Source organism: Leucopleurus acutus (genome assembly GCF_964270905.1).
Source record: "Leucopleurus acutus genome assembly, chromosome: 1".
NCBI lineage: Eukaryota > Metazoa > Chordata > Mammalia > Artiodactyla > Delphinidae > Leucopleurus > Leucopleurus acutus.
Genome location: NC_139142.1, coordinates 31672636 through 31684722, shown reverse-complemented (window position 1 = coordinate 31684722; position 12087 = coordinate 31672636). Strand labels below are relative to the sequence as shown.

Sequence of the window (12087 nt, the reverse complement as noted above, 5' to 3'; positions counted from 1 at the left end):
CCCAGGGCTCTTCTACAACAGGAAATATGTCAAGAGTATCTATCTAGGGTTTTTTTTCCCTTCCTTGTGTCTATTCCCACTTGTTATGTGGGCCTCAGAAAGAAAATCTTAAAAGGAAAGTATTTATGAGGTAGGGAAACCAGAGAGAGAGAGAGAGAGAGAGAGAGAAGGGAAGGAAAGAAGGCAGAATTCTATTATCTTTCTCATTCTTTATCTCACAGGGCTTCGGTGGTGGGAAGTAAAATAAATATGTATTAACCACGATAGGATGTAGTATTCCTTTAATATTTACAGCTGATGCACTCCTGAAAAATATGGTAAAAATGATGTAAATCAGCAATTCTAAATCATCTTTGGGCTTCTATCACATAGCGGTGATGTGTACCAAGGCCGGCTTAAATGCTGATTACCAAGGGTCTGGTGGACATGATAATGGAGGTTTCTGTTCATTTCTGGGTATCTCAACAAAGCACAGTGTCTTTTAATAAAACCAAATCATACGGGGAAGCAAAGTTTTCTTGAAAATCACTTCCTTCCAGAGACTGGCCTGAGGCTGGCTCAGGTCCGCTGTCTTTGGCAAAGTTGCCATGTGGGCCTGGGTCTCCCTGTGTGGCTTCTCCTGTTCCTTCAGGGAACCACAGTGGTGTCAACGGGTCCTAATAGTGAGCCCTAATTGTTATTTTCTGCTTTTTTTTTTTTTGGTTTTGTTTGTTTTATTTTTGTGGGTTTTTTTTCTTTTCTTTCTCTCTCTCTCTCTCTTTTTTTTCTTCTTTTTTGGCCTGGGACCTAAATGCTCTCTAAAGGGCAAAAAAGTGCTAACAAACATAGCCTAAAAAGTCTCATCAGAGCCTCTGATGTTCCTGTTCCATCTGAAGACAGGCTCAGCTTTGTGCATTTGTGGTGTGTGTGTGTGTGTGTGTGTGTGTGTGTGTGTGACCTTCTGGGCACTTTTTGGACACCTTTCCACACCTTGCTCATTGGACAAAAGACAAAGCTCACTGATTGTCGAGAAGCATTTTCTGGGAATCTCTCTTGCCCTAGATATGGTACTCTAGGGCTGTCTCAGGGATATGAGCCTGGCCTGTCTTTCCACTGCAGGGACTCTGCTGTGGGATGGGAAGGGGGTGCTTGCTCTGTGACCATGGGCATGGTCTGCAGGAGCATGATTGACAGCTCCCCCTTCCACAGTATGATCCATCCAGAAGAGGATTTTCTGACTGCCTATTTTCTGACTGCCCATCCAGAAGAGGATTTTCTGACTGCCCAGGCTGGGGTGTATGGGGCCATTCAAATCAAAGGCAAAAGCTGCGACTGAGAAGTCCTGTGACTTCTTGGGGAAGCCTCACCTCAGGTCAGAATCCTCTCTCCCACTCTTCTAACTGCCTTGACACCTAGATGCCCTGCAGAGGGAAGACAGAAGACGGCAGGTAGGCCTTTGACCTAGACCTAGAACTCAAACCTGTACTTTCAGCTCAGTCAAGGTCAGGGAGAGAAAAACACACTTGCTAGCAGGGATTCCTAAAGCCTGTCTTGGGGAATGGGATGAACCACAAACAGAACCCCAATACAAATACATTGACTGTCAACATCCAGAGACTATCAGCTTAGCCCTGAGAAGAGCTGCGCCACAAATCTCTGTGCTGAGAGCTGGGCCAGTTTCCCAGGGCTGCCCTTCTGCCTGGGATTGCACTATCTTTTTCTTCCTTGTATCCTAAACCACTCAGGAGGAGCAGAGAGCCTCATATATGATACTCTCAGGGCTGTGGCTGGTGTTTTTTCTCTCTCGCTTTCTCTCCCTTGCGTTTTTTTCCCCATATCCATCTCCCCATCCCACAAAAAACTGCCATGGGGTCTTGAGCATCCCCCTTCCAATACCATGTGACAGGCTGGCAGGTGCTAGGACAGAGCTGGGTGCAGAGAGAATTAGAGGGAGAGGGAGGGGGGGAAAGAGAGAAACAGAAAAGAAACAAGGGACAGTGAACCAGAGAGGCAGAAGAAAGGGGAAGAGAAGGAGACAAACGGATTGGAGAAAGGAGGAAACAGAAGAGGAGAGGAGAGTGTTAACGTTAGTGTGCAGGACAGGGTGCTACACCTTTCTGAAAACTCATATCCACCATGTGGGGGCCCATCATCTCAATGAAGTAATTCTTGTTTTTCTCATGCGCCTCATGATCAATTACCTTGATGTGAATTATTTTGCTGTGGATGGAAAAATAAGTATCATAAACAAGGAGCAGAGTGGGGGGCCAGCCAGCCAGGATAAGAAACGGAAAGAGAAAGAAACAGTGAAAAGATCTAGAAAAGTCAAAGTCTGCCCCAACACCATAGGGACACGGAGGAGAGTGGCCACCCCAGGTCCCCTTCCAGCCCCACTGGGCTCCTCCTGGGCTTCGTGTGGCTTTATGGCATGATCAGACTGGAGCTCAGGCTTTGAAGTCAATGGATCTAGGTTCTAATCCTGGATATGCTAGGTGATCTTGGACGAATCATTTCCCTGAGACACAAAGGGGTTGAATAATGCGTAAATTACACCATCTCAGGGCAGTCGTGAGAGCTACGAAATAATACACGTAAAAAGGCTCAGGCATTCAGGTTCTCCTAAAGTATTTGCTTCCTTACTCTCTCTTGCTTCTGGGGCAAGGGGGAATTTAAAACAATTTTTTTTTTCTTTTGAAATTAGCTGATACCGACTTGAAAGTTTTATTTTATAGAAAGGGCAGCGTGGGGTGGGGGGTGGGGGCTGCAGTTGGAGCCTGTCCCTTTCTCTGTGGTGGTGGCTATCACAGGGAAGCCAGGAGGGCCATTTGGCTCAAGTCACACCTTCTGGTAATTCACAGTAGGCATCGAACACTACCGACCTGATCTCCAAATGAGCTTCTGCACTCAGAGGTATACACTGGCTGGATCACGGGAACTCTAGGGCTCTCTGAATTATGATTAGTTCATAAATCCTACAATGATCTTGTGACTAGCACAATTATGTTTTTTCTTTGTGTTAAAAGGAGTTGTTTTGTGAATTTAAACATTGAAAATTATAAACCAAGCCAGGAACCCTGTTTTGCATTTCTTTACTTTAGAAAAATGTATTACTAGGAGCTTTAAAAACAGAGGTGGACCTGAGCTTCTCCTAGCCTTTGCTAGATGAGGGGGACATTTCCGGATCAGACCCCGGACAAGATGTTTAAAGGTCTCTCCGAGAGGGTGTGAGACATTGCCGGACGGGGGTGGGCATGGAGCTGAGGCTCCCCTCAGCGGTGGGAAAGAAGGGGCCACGCAGAAGCCCTGCTCAGCTGCCCACGGGCACGCACCCTTTCGCACACGGATGCCCCGAGCGAGGCCTGCCCTTTGTTGAGAAGACCAAGGCCTTCCGCTCCAGCCTTTATTCTTTTGTATAAAGTAGGAATATTGCTACATTCTGACTTGGAACAAACTCTCAGCTCTCCCGTGTTTCCCAAGTCACCGTTAGAGCTTTGCATGTTGACAGAGCTTCTGTTGGCCACACTGTCGATCCTGTAGAACAAGATGTGGGTCCGTCGCTCCTGAAGTGAATGTAAGAGCAGTTACTAACCCACCCAGCTCCCGCCACCCCAGTGCTTCAAAAACAGACTCCAAACCCTCCTCACTTGCTACACCCATCCCCAGTCACAGGAAAACCTGGCTGGTCACCAGAGATCGTGTGAGTGTCCCGCCTCTGAAAGGCCACAATACTTTGGCCTTCCCTCCTCCAGGGCCATGGCATTGGGATGGGAGACTGCGACCTGGGATCAAACCCAGCCCCCTCCTGGGCCTCAGGCAGCATGCTAAAGCTCGCCAAGTCTCATTTGTAAAGTGGAATACTAATACCTCTTCATAGTGTTCTTAATTGAGAAAATGCATGCAAAGCACTTGGCAAGGTGTACATTTCCTCGTAAATATTTAATAAATAGCAACTATCATTACTAAGAGTAATATGACCCCAGTCTGGTGGTTCGAGAGTAACATGTAAAGAAATCTTTTCATCTCCAGTCACTGAGTCAGAGAATAAAAGGAAATCAAGCAATAGAACTGGTGACCCAAGAGGTAGTACAGGCTGGAAATAGATGTCAGGTCAAGAAAGAATTGGCTAAACCAGGATGGGAGATCCCAAATGGGTTCTTAGAGGGGCTTGGCATGTTAAAGGTGGTAGCATGGAGACAGACTCTTATATTGTCCCCAAATCTGGTTTTGTGCCCCTGTCAGTGACAAGCTCTGGGTTGGACACACCCCACGTCAGACACAGCACGGCTTGTGCTTGTTTGATTTTTAGTGAACAGATAGACAGAAGGAGAGAAGCCACTGACAACTTGGTTGAAGACAGGGAAATGAGGTCAGGCATTAAGCAGCGGCAAGAGAAACTTAGGTGAGCTAGGTGGAACCCCCAGCTGGAGGGCATCATGCGTGGGGGAGGTGCGGTGTGAGCCTCTCTCCCTGAGGTGGCTCGTGCGGAAGGCACCACATCTGTTTGGGCTTAGGGTGTTACCTTGCCCGGAGAAACCCGAGAAAGTTCGCAGTTCTGCTCAAGCCACACGTGAGGCCACAAGAACATTTAAATTTATTAAGAGTCACCAGCCAGGTCTCGCGTTCTCTTTCCAAACTTGTTCTCCCCCATTTCAGTCGATGATACCATCATCTATCCAAACCCAGAATCACCCAAATCCTTCCTCTCCCTCATCCCTCCCCATTACCAGCCCGACGCCCATCTCTGACCCTAAAACATTTAATGCGCCCATTCTGCTATCAAGACCTAGATCAAAGCACTATTACCTCTCCCTTGGACTTTACAACAGCCTCCTAAGGTTTTCCTGCTCCTGACTCTGCCCTCTTCCTTAAATCCCTTCCCTAAATGACAACCAGGGTTATCTATTGAAAATAAAATCCAGGTCCTATCACGCCTCATTAATTGGAATAAATACAAAGTCTTTACCACTGCCTATAGGATCTTGTATAACCCAACTTAATTCATCACGTGGTCCATGCTTATCCTCGTCCTTTTGGTTGTCTCATAAACATTCCTTCCTCGGTGTGGCCTTCCATGGCCACGTTATCTCTTTGGGTCTCCCTCCCCACCGTGCCCACATCTCCAACCTGGGTCACCTTCTATCATGTTCCATCATGTTATTTCCTCAGTTCATTCCCTTCAGTGCACCGATCACAGCCCAAAGTCAGCTGGGTAGGTTATTAACTTACTTGTTTACAGCCTATCTGTCCACATTACAGTGTAAGCTCCCTGAGGACAGGAGCATGTCTTTTTTACTTGCCACTATAGTCCTAGTGCCTGGTGTAGAGGAGGCCCTCAATCATATCTTCCCAAGTGACTTGCTAGTGGCGAATTTCTAATTTCATGAAATGAATCTGAAATTCATGAAATTAATCATGAAGCTGAAGCTTCATGAAATTACTCTGCCTTTTCACAGTAAAAATGTAACTCATTAGGAACAAAAAATATACTGAAGGCTACTTTGATGGAATGACTAAGCATTCTCAATGGCACAAAGAGGCCAGAAGCCCAAATGTCATTGAACTACACCCTCAGCGTACTTAACCTACTCTATTTGTCCAGTCTTCAGGAGCTCTCTCCAACAGCAAGCCGGGATCTAACTCATGGGTTTAGGCTAGGGCTTTTGAGCCCCGTATCTCTCCTATTCCCAATTCCTCCTTCTGCCCAGTGGCAGTTACTAAATGGTCATGGGGTCAGATCATACCAAGCAGCTGCTCCTAAGAGCCAGTAATGCTTTCAGAGGCTCTAGGCCTGCACCTGCCTCTCCTCCGAGCCTTCTGTGGAAGGAGGTTCCAAAGCATGCAGCGTTCCCAGCTAAGACCTAACTGTGCTGCCTGGAAAAGATGCCCCCAGGAGCTCGCCCACCAGCAACCTGGAAGGGATTAGGAAACACGTTTCTGGGCTTCCTGGCTGGCCTTTCAGAACATTCCTTTCTATGAGGACACCCAATTCCAAATCAGGACTTGTGAATTTCACTTTACACAAGGAAGGAATCTAATGTAATATATGCATTTACGTTGCCTTCAGCACCATGAGAACCTTCTTATTTCATCCTTACTTCAGCCACGTAAACTAGGTATTATTCCTTCCACTTTAAATAGGAGGAAACGGAAACTAACACACCATTGTAAAGCAATTATACTCCAATAAAGAGGTTTAAAAAAAATAAATAAAGATGAGAAAACAGATGCTCAGAGAGGTTAAGTAACTTTCCCAGAGTCACACAGCTAGTAAACAGCAGAGTTGGGATTTTGGCATATGTCCCCTATTATTCCTATAGCTTATTTTGTACAAGCGGGTGGCTAAACTCTGGCTGCCATTCCCAAGCTGTGGCCACAGTAAGAACCCTAGAATTCTCCCATTTAAACTCAGGCAGCATAGGCAGGTAATAAAGGGATCTGCCTCTGCTTTGCGATGTGAGTAGCTGGCTTCTTAACCCTTTGGCCCTTCCTTGCTGGAAATAATCTCTAAAGAATCACTGACTTGGTGACCTCTTCCCTCCTGATTTCCACTAAATTACTCTTCACCCCATCAACAAAGGTTCCTTTTCATCATTTCTAAATTTATCCCGAGTGTTCCAGGCCACCTAATGCTCACAAAGCTTCCTTGACCTGGGGCTGCAGGACGGAGCTGGCAGCAGAACTGTCAGCCTTTCTGGGGGAGCTTCCAGAAGGCTCACATCCGTGTTGGGTTCTTCTTTTAGTCCTTTTTATCTCCCTAGTTGGTGCCAGCAGCCCCCATCTCTTTCTTTGTCAAGTTTCTGGCTTTGAACCAGGGCTGAAAAAGCCCTCCCACCTCCAATCGCAGCCTGACAACCCAACACTGACACTCCCCCGACCCCGACCGAGGTCTGGGGAAAAAGCTCCACATCTCACGAGAAGGCTTAGGATGCTTTCGCTGATCTTTCTCTTGAACATAGGTGTGGCATAGGGTCCCCGAAAACAGCGCTTCTCAAACTTTGGTGTGCCTATGTTTTCCCTGGGAATCTTGTTAAAATGCAAATTCTGATTGGGTAGGTCTGGTGTGGGGCCTGAGAGTCTGCATTTCTAACAAGTAACCTGGGTATTCCTATGCTGCTAGTCCAGGGCCCAATACTTCTGGGGAAATTCTCTCTGACTCTACTAAAAACTTAGGGAAAAGGAGGCAGCTACTCAAAAACTACTGCCAGTCAGGGAGAGGGGGGCTGGAATCAAAGTGTAGCATTTCAGCCAAAGACTGGAGTTAGGTCCATTCTGACACTACATTTTGAGAGGGAAATTGGAGCGCACCCAGAACAGGGAGACTAAGATGATGAAGAGTCTAGAAACCATGTTTCAAATTAATTGACTAATATTTATATCTTTTTTTTTTTTTTTTTTTTGTGGTACGCGGGCCTCTCACTGTTGTGGCCTCTCCCGTTGCGGAGCACAGGCTCCGGACACGCAGGCTCAGCGGCCATGGCTCACGGGCCCAGCCGCTCCGCGGCATGTGGGATCCTCCCGGACCGGGGCACGAACCCGTGTCCCCTGCATCGGCAGGCGGACTCTCAACCACTGCGCCACCAGGGAAGCCCTATCTGGCTGATATTTAATAGTGCTTCCTTTATGCCAGGCACTGCTCTATTCTGGCACTTTAGTTATATTAAACAATTCAATCTTCACAACAAACCCATAAGGTAGGTACAGGTCAGGCAAGGTGCATACATCATCTCATTTAGTTAGTCTTCACCATAACCCATGTAGGTAGGTACTGTTTTTATCCCCATTTTATAGATGAGGAACCAGAGGCCCAGAAAAGTTGAGACTAGCCCAAGATCACAGTTAAATGAGCGGCAGAGCTGGAATTTGAACCCAGACAGTGTGGCTCTAAAGACTGAGCTTCTAACTGGGATGTGATATGTGAATCCGGAGGAGAGATGTCTCCTGAGGGAGATGGCGCCCACTCCAAATGGTTCTGGGGCTGTCACAAGTGGTTCGTCCAAAGGACTGAGTCCATTGAAGGGGAGGCAGAATTCAACTCTACCACATACCATTACATCAAAGAGATGAACTGATTTAAAAGGGAGTTATCTCCCCTTTCCTGGTGGCTAGGGTGATGACCATGCATGAAAAAGGCTGTGGAAAGGATTCTGCGTGCTACAGGAGACCAAGGAGACGACCTGTAAAGAAAGGTCGACACCCAGTGGTGTGCTGGTAAACGTGCTCATTGGAAAAAAAAAAAAGGAGCCCTGATTGGGGTGATGCCTTCCATGGTGTAAATACTCCCACTATAGTCAATTTTAAGGTACTAATAGTTTGAACAACCAGCTTGCAAAAATCTTCAACACTTAACAATCAGCTCTCACGAACTGGTAGGAGCCAGTTCCAGCTGACCACTGACAGTGTCAGCTTCTGCCAACACGTTCGAGAGAGGTGTTGAGAAAAGGTAGTTCTGATCGATTTACAAATTATCTTACCACATGCTAGTGTTTGCTCAAAATGGGTAGCTATCTGAATGAGCTTGTTCAAACAGGCCTTTGGGGGAAAAAAAAGGCTCAAAGATTTGGCTTTTAAAAGGAATGTGGGTGGGTGACAAGGCTGTGGTAGATTGAATTTCTAAAATGTCCCCTCTTAGGTGGAGCCACTGCCAGTGGCTGTGGACTGCGCCCTCGGCTCCACTTGCATGATGGTCCTTGTTGTGGTTTGGTTTTATTTTGAGGAAAATATCCTGGGGTAAATTTTAGTCGACTGCAGCTAATTTGTTTTAGAGGAATTTTGTTGAAAAGAAAAGGATCATTCTGAACTTTGCAATGACCCCTTATACATTTTCTGAAAACGAAAAAGATCAGCCATGTGAAAAGATTTTTCAAGGAGGATGTCTGCATTTCATGAAAAGCCAGAAGTTATTACAGGAAAGCAGTTGTTGAATCTTTCAAATATAGTTGATCATGCACAAACTGTAAGTATTTTTTATCTTAAACTGGAAATAAATCTATATCTGGGGCTTCCCTGGTGGCGCAGCGGTTGAGAGTCCGCCTGCCGACGCAGGGGACATGGGTTCGTGCCCCGGTCCGGGAAGATCCCACATGCCGCAGAGCGGCTGGGCCCTTGAGCCATGGCCGCTGAGCCTGCGCGTCCGGAGCCTGTGCTCTGCAACGGGAGAGGCCACAACGGTGAGAGGCCCGCATACCGAAAAAAAAAAAAATCTATATCTGTTAGAAACAATGTAGCCAAAAGATGTGAATCTGAAGAATTTTGTTGCCAATACTTTATAGCAAGTATAGGAACCAAAGTGATTTGAGTTTGTAAAAGTGCAAAATAGTATGAACAAAATTTGCACTATACCAGATTTGAACATCTAGTGAGATTCACATTCATACTAAGTTTTTAGCCTTGTGTTCTTCTGCATTCATTTTTTACTTTTATTATAGGTTCAAAACCAATAAAAAAAAGTCCCATCTTACACAACATTGTAAATCAACTATACTTCAATGAAAAAATAAATAAAATAAAATGTCCCATCAAAGATGTTCTGCCCTAATCCCTGGAGCCTGTGAATATGATACCACCTCCATAATGTTATGTGATATGTTATGTTATACGATACAGTTGACCTTAAAATAGGGAGATTATCCAGGTGGGCCTGACCTAATCACAGGGGTCCTTAAAAGCAGAGAGCTTTTTTTCTGGCTGAGGAAGAGGAAGCCAGAGGGATTCATGCATGAATCCCTTTGAAGCATGAGAAGGACTCAATGTGCTGTTTCTGGTTTCAAGATGGAGGGCATCACATGAGGAGGAATGCAGGCAGCCTCAAGGAGCACAGTGGTCCCTGGATGACAGACAGCAAGGATGGGGGCCCTTAGACCTAAAGCCAAAAGAAATTGGATTCTGCCAACACCCTGAATGAGCTTGGAAGCAGACACTTCCCCAGAGTTTCCAGATAAGAGCCCAGCCACCCAAACTTTGATTTCAGCCTCGCGAGACCCTGAGCAGAGAACTCAGCCATGGCCATGCCTGGACTTCTGAGCTATAGAACTGTGAGATAGGTATTGTGTTACATCTCTAAGTTTATGACACATTGTTTCACAGCAAGAGGCAACTAATATGAAAGGCTTTTAAATTTTTATAAAGTCAGGAACTGAGCCAGAGAATCTCTTAGAACTGTCTTGCAGTGTCTATTTTGTAATCAGACTATGTCGTCCTGATGGCAGGGCCACTGTTAGGCTCTAAGGCGCCTTTGTGAAAAACTGAGAAAAGATACAGCCCTGGAGATACACAGCTTGGTGAGGAGACAGCGCCTTCCTCCGGCTTGCAGAGCAGCATGTCAGGGCACTGGGCTTGGTGTGGAGAGTGCTGGCTAGATTTTCAGCCTCCACTTAAGGGTCTTTATGCAGTGCACAACCTGCACCACTGTACATGGCAGTCCTGCTTGGCAGACTTTTGCCTGATTCATTATGCCACACACGTGCCTGAACCAACAAGAATGTGGGACAGGTGGAGGCAGAGACATGGAATTCATTGAAGAACTTTCTGCAACCTGGGGGAGTGGCCAGGGAGGTACAGAGTGGGAGGGAAGGATACCTGGGTCTGTAAGCAGGAGCATGCACAAATGACCTTTGCTACTTTGGCATCTATTCTGGACCTTTCTGATGAGCCCGCTGCTGCTTGCAACTTCTCCATACCTACGACTAGCTGCGCCGATCAGGGAAAACCCACAAGGATGTGGCTTCCCCTAGGCAAAATGCAGGAACATTCTGTCTCCACTGACAATTAAGACCCGACTGCTGGGCAAGTCGATGGGTGCGCACCCACATATCTGAGGACTTGACGTGCATTCTGTCCATTTGGGAATGTCTGGGCTCATCACTGGGCACTGTAACTCATGACCGATTCCTTTGCTCTCCTAATCCCCACTTTTCCCACACCTGAAGAGCGAGCCTCTTACCCGTGTCTAAAGGGTAAAGGACATCTGAAATGACTGTATGATTATGAACCTAAGGCTTCAGGGTATGGTCAGAGGCAAATGGTGCCAAAAATCCCAAAGGGGCCACTCATTCTGTTTCCCAAAGTTCAGGGCAAAATGAGGACAAATTTTAATTTCTTAGGTCTTCTGAATAGGCACCCTTTCTTTTGAAGCTGTCATGCCTCACAGAGCAGCTCTACAGGGTATAAAAGATTTGAAATCACAAATTTTTATCTCTCTACCTTTTCATAGAGGATAAAGACTGGACCCTTCATTCCAGGAATTAGATGCTCTCTGTGACGTCCATCCATACATCCACCCACCCACCCACTCATTATTGATCAAAAGCCTGTTCCCACTCTCACGGAGCTTAGAGTCTAGTGGTATGAACATTTACAGAAAGTACCCTTTTGCCCCTGACCTTTGCTTTTATGGCATTTCCGTGGCATAGGAGGCAATATTAAGAAATGTAGTGCCTCGGTGGAGGGCATCAGCTTACATTCCTCAGGCAGCTCAAGTCCGTCTTGCTTTGAGTATACCGCAAACCTCAAGGAGGCCCCTAAGCTTGACTATTTCTCACGGCCACCATGCAAAGATAAAAGTCTCTTGTGTGCACTTGTTCACACACATGGGAAAGAGTGTGTTCCTCCATCGTCTAACTACAATGTCTCTGCTAGGAGAAGAGTGCTCTTCAAATCACAATGAAGATTTCTCCCCCTCTTTGCTGCCCTGTGGTGGGGAGTGCTTCATATTCCTGATTGTGTGTGTGTGCATATGAGTGGGGCTATGACGGGGTGGGGTGAGGGTAAGGAACGTTCCACTGTACACTAGAGGGAGAATCTGGCCTTCGTGAAAGTAATCTCTGTAGGGGCCTTGCTTAGTTATCCTCAAAGGGGAATTAAATTTCCAATCCCCGTGGCCGTGGACATGTGTGGGTCTCAGTTCCATATGTGACTCAGTTACCTACAGGCCTATGTGGGTTCCAAGTGTGCCCTGCCTCACCCCAAGAGAGTGGGGTGGAGAGAGAGGACGATTCACAGCTCCAATTCTCTTCCTCTTCTAAGTCAACAGGGGGAGTAAAAAAAAAAAAAAAAACCCCACCGATGATCTGGGAATAAACCACTTCTGCGTCTTGAAATTGATAAATCCCT

General features: G+C 46.5%; 1 protein-coding gene across 6 annotated transcripts in view; it reads right to left on the bottom strand.

Moving 5' to 3' along the window:
* SLC8A3 (solute carrier family 8 member A3) overlaps positions 1-12087 on the bottom strand; it is a gene marked incomplete at both ends in the record, with an annotated part of 126296 nt that overhangs the window by 14264 nt on the left and 99945 nt on the right. For 2 of the 6 annotated variants that reach the window (XM_082838214.1, XM_082838218.1), the window contains one exon: positions 2093-2199. The exons of the other annotated variants lie outside the window; for them this stretch is intronic. In XM_082838214.1, the coding sequence (XP_082694340.1) occupies positions 2093-2199 (107 nt within the window). The remainder of the gene's footprint in view (positions 1-2092; positions 2200-12087) is intronic. 6 annotated transcript variants of the gene reach the window in all.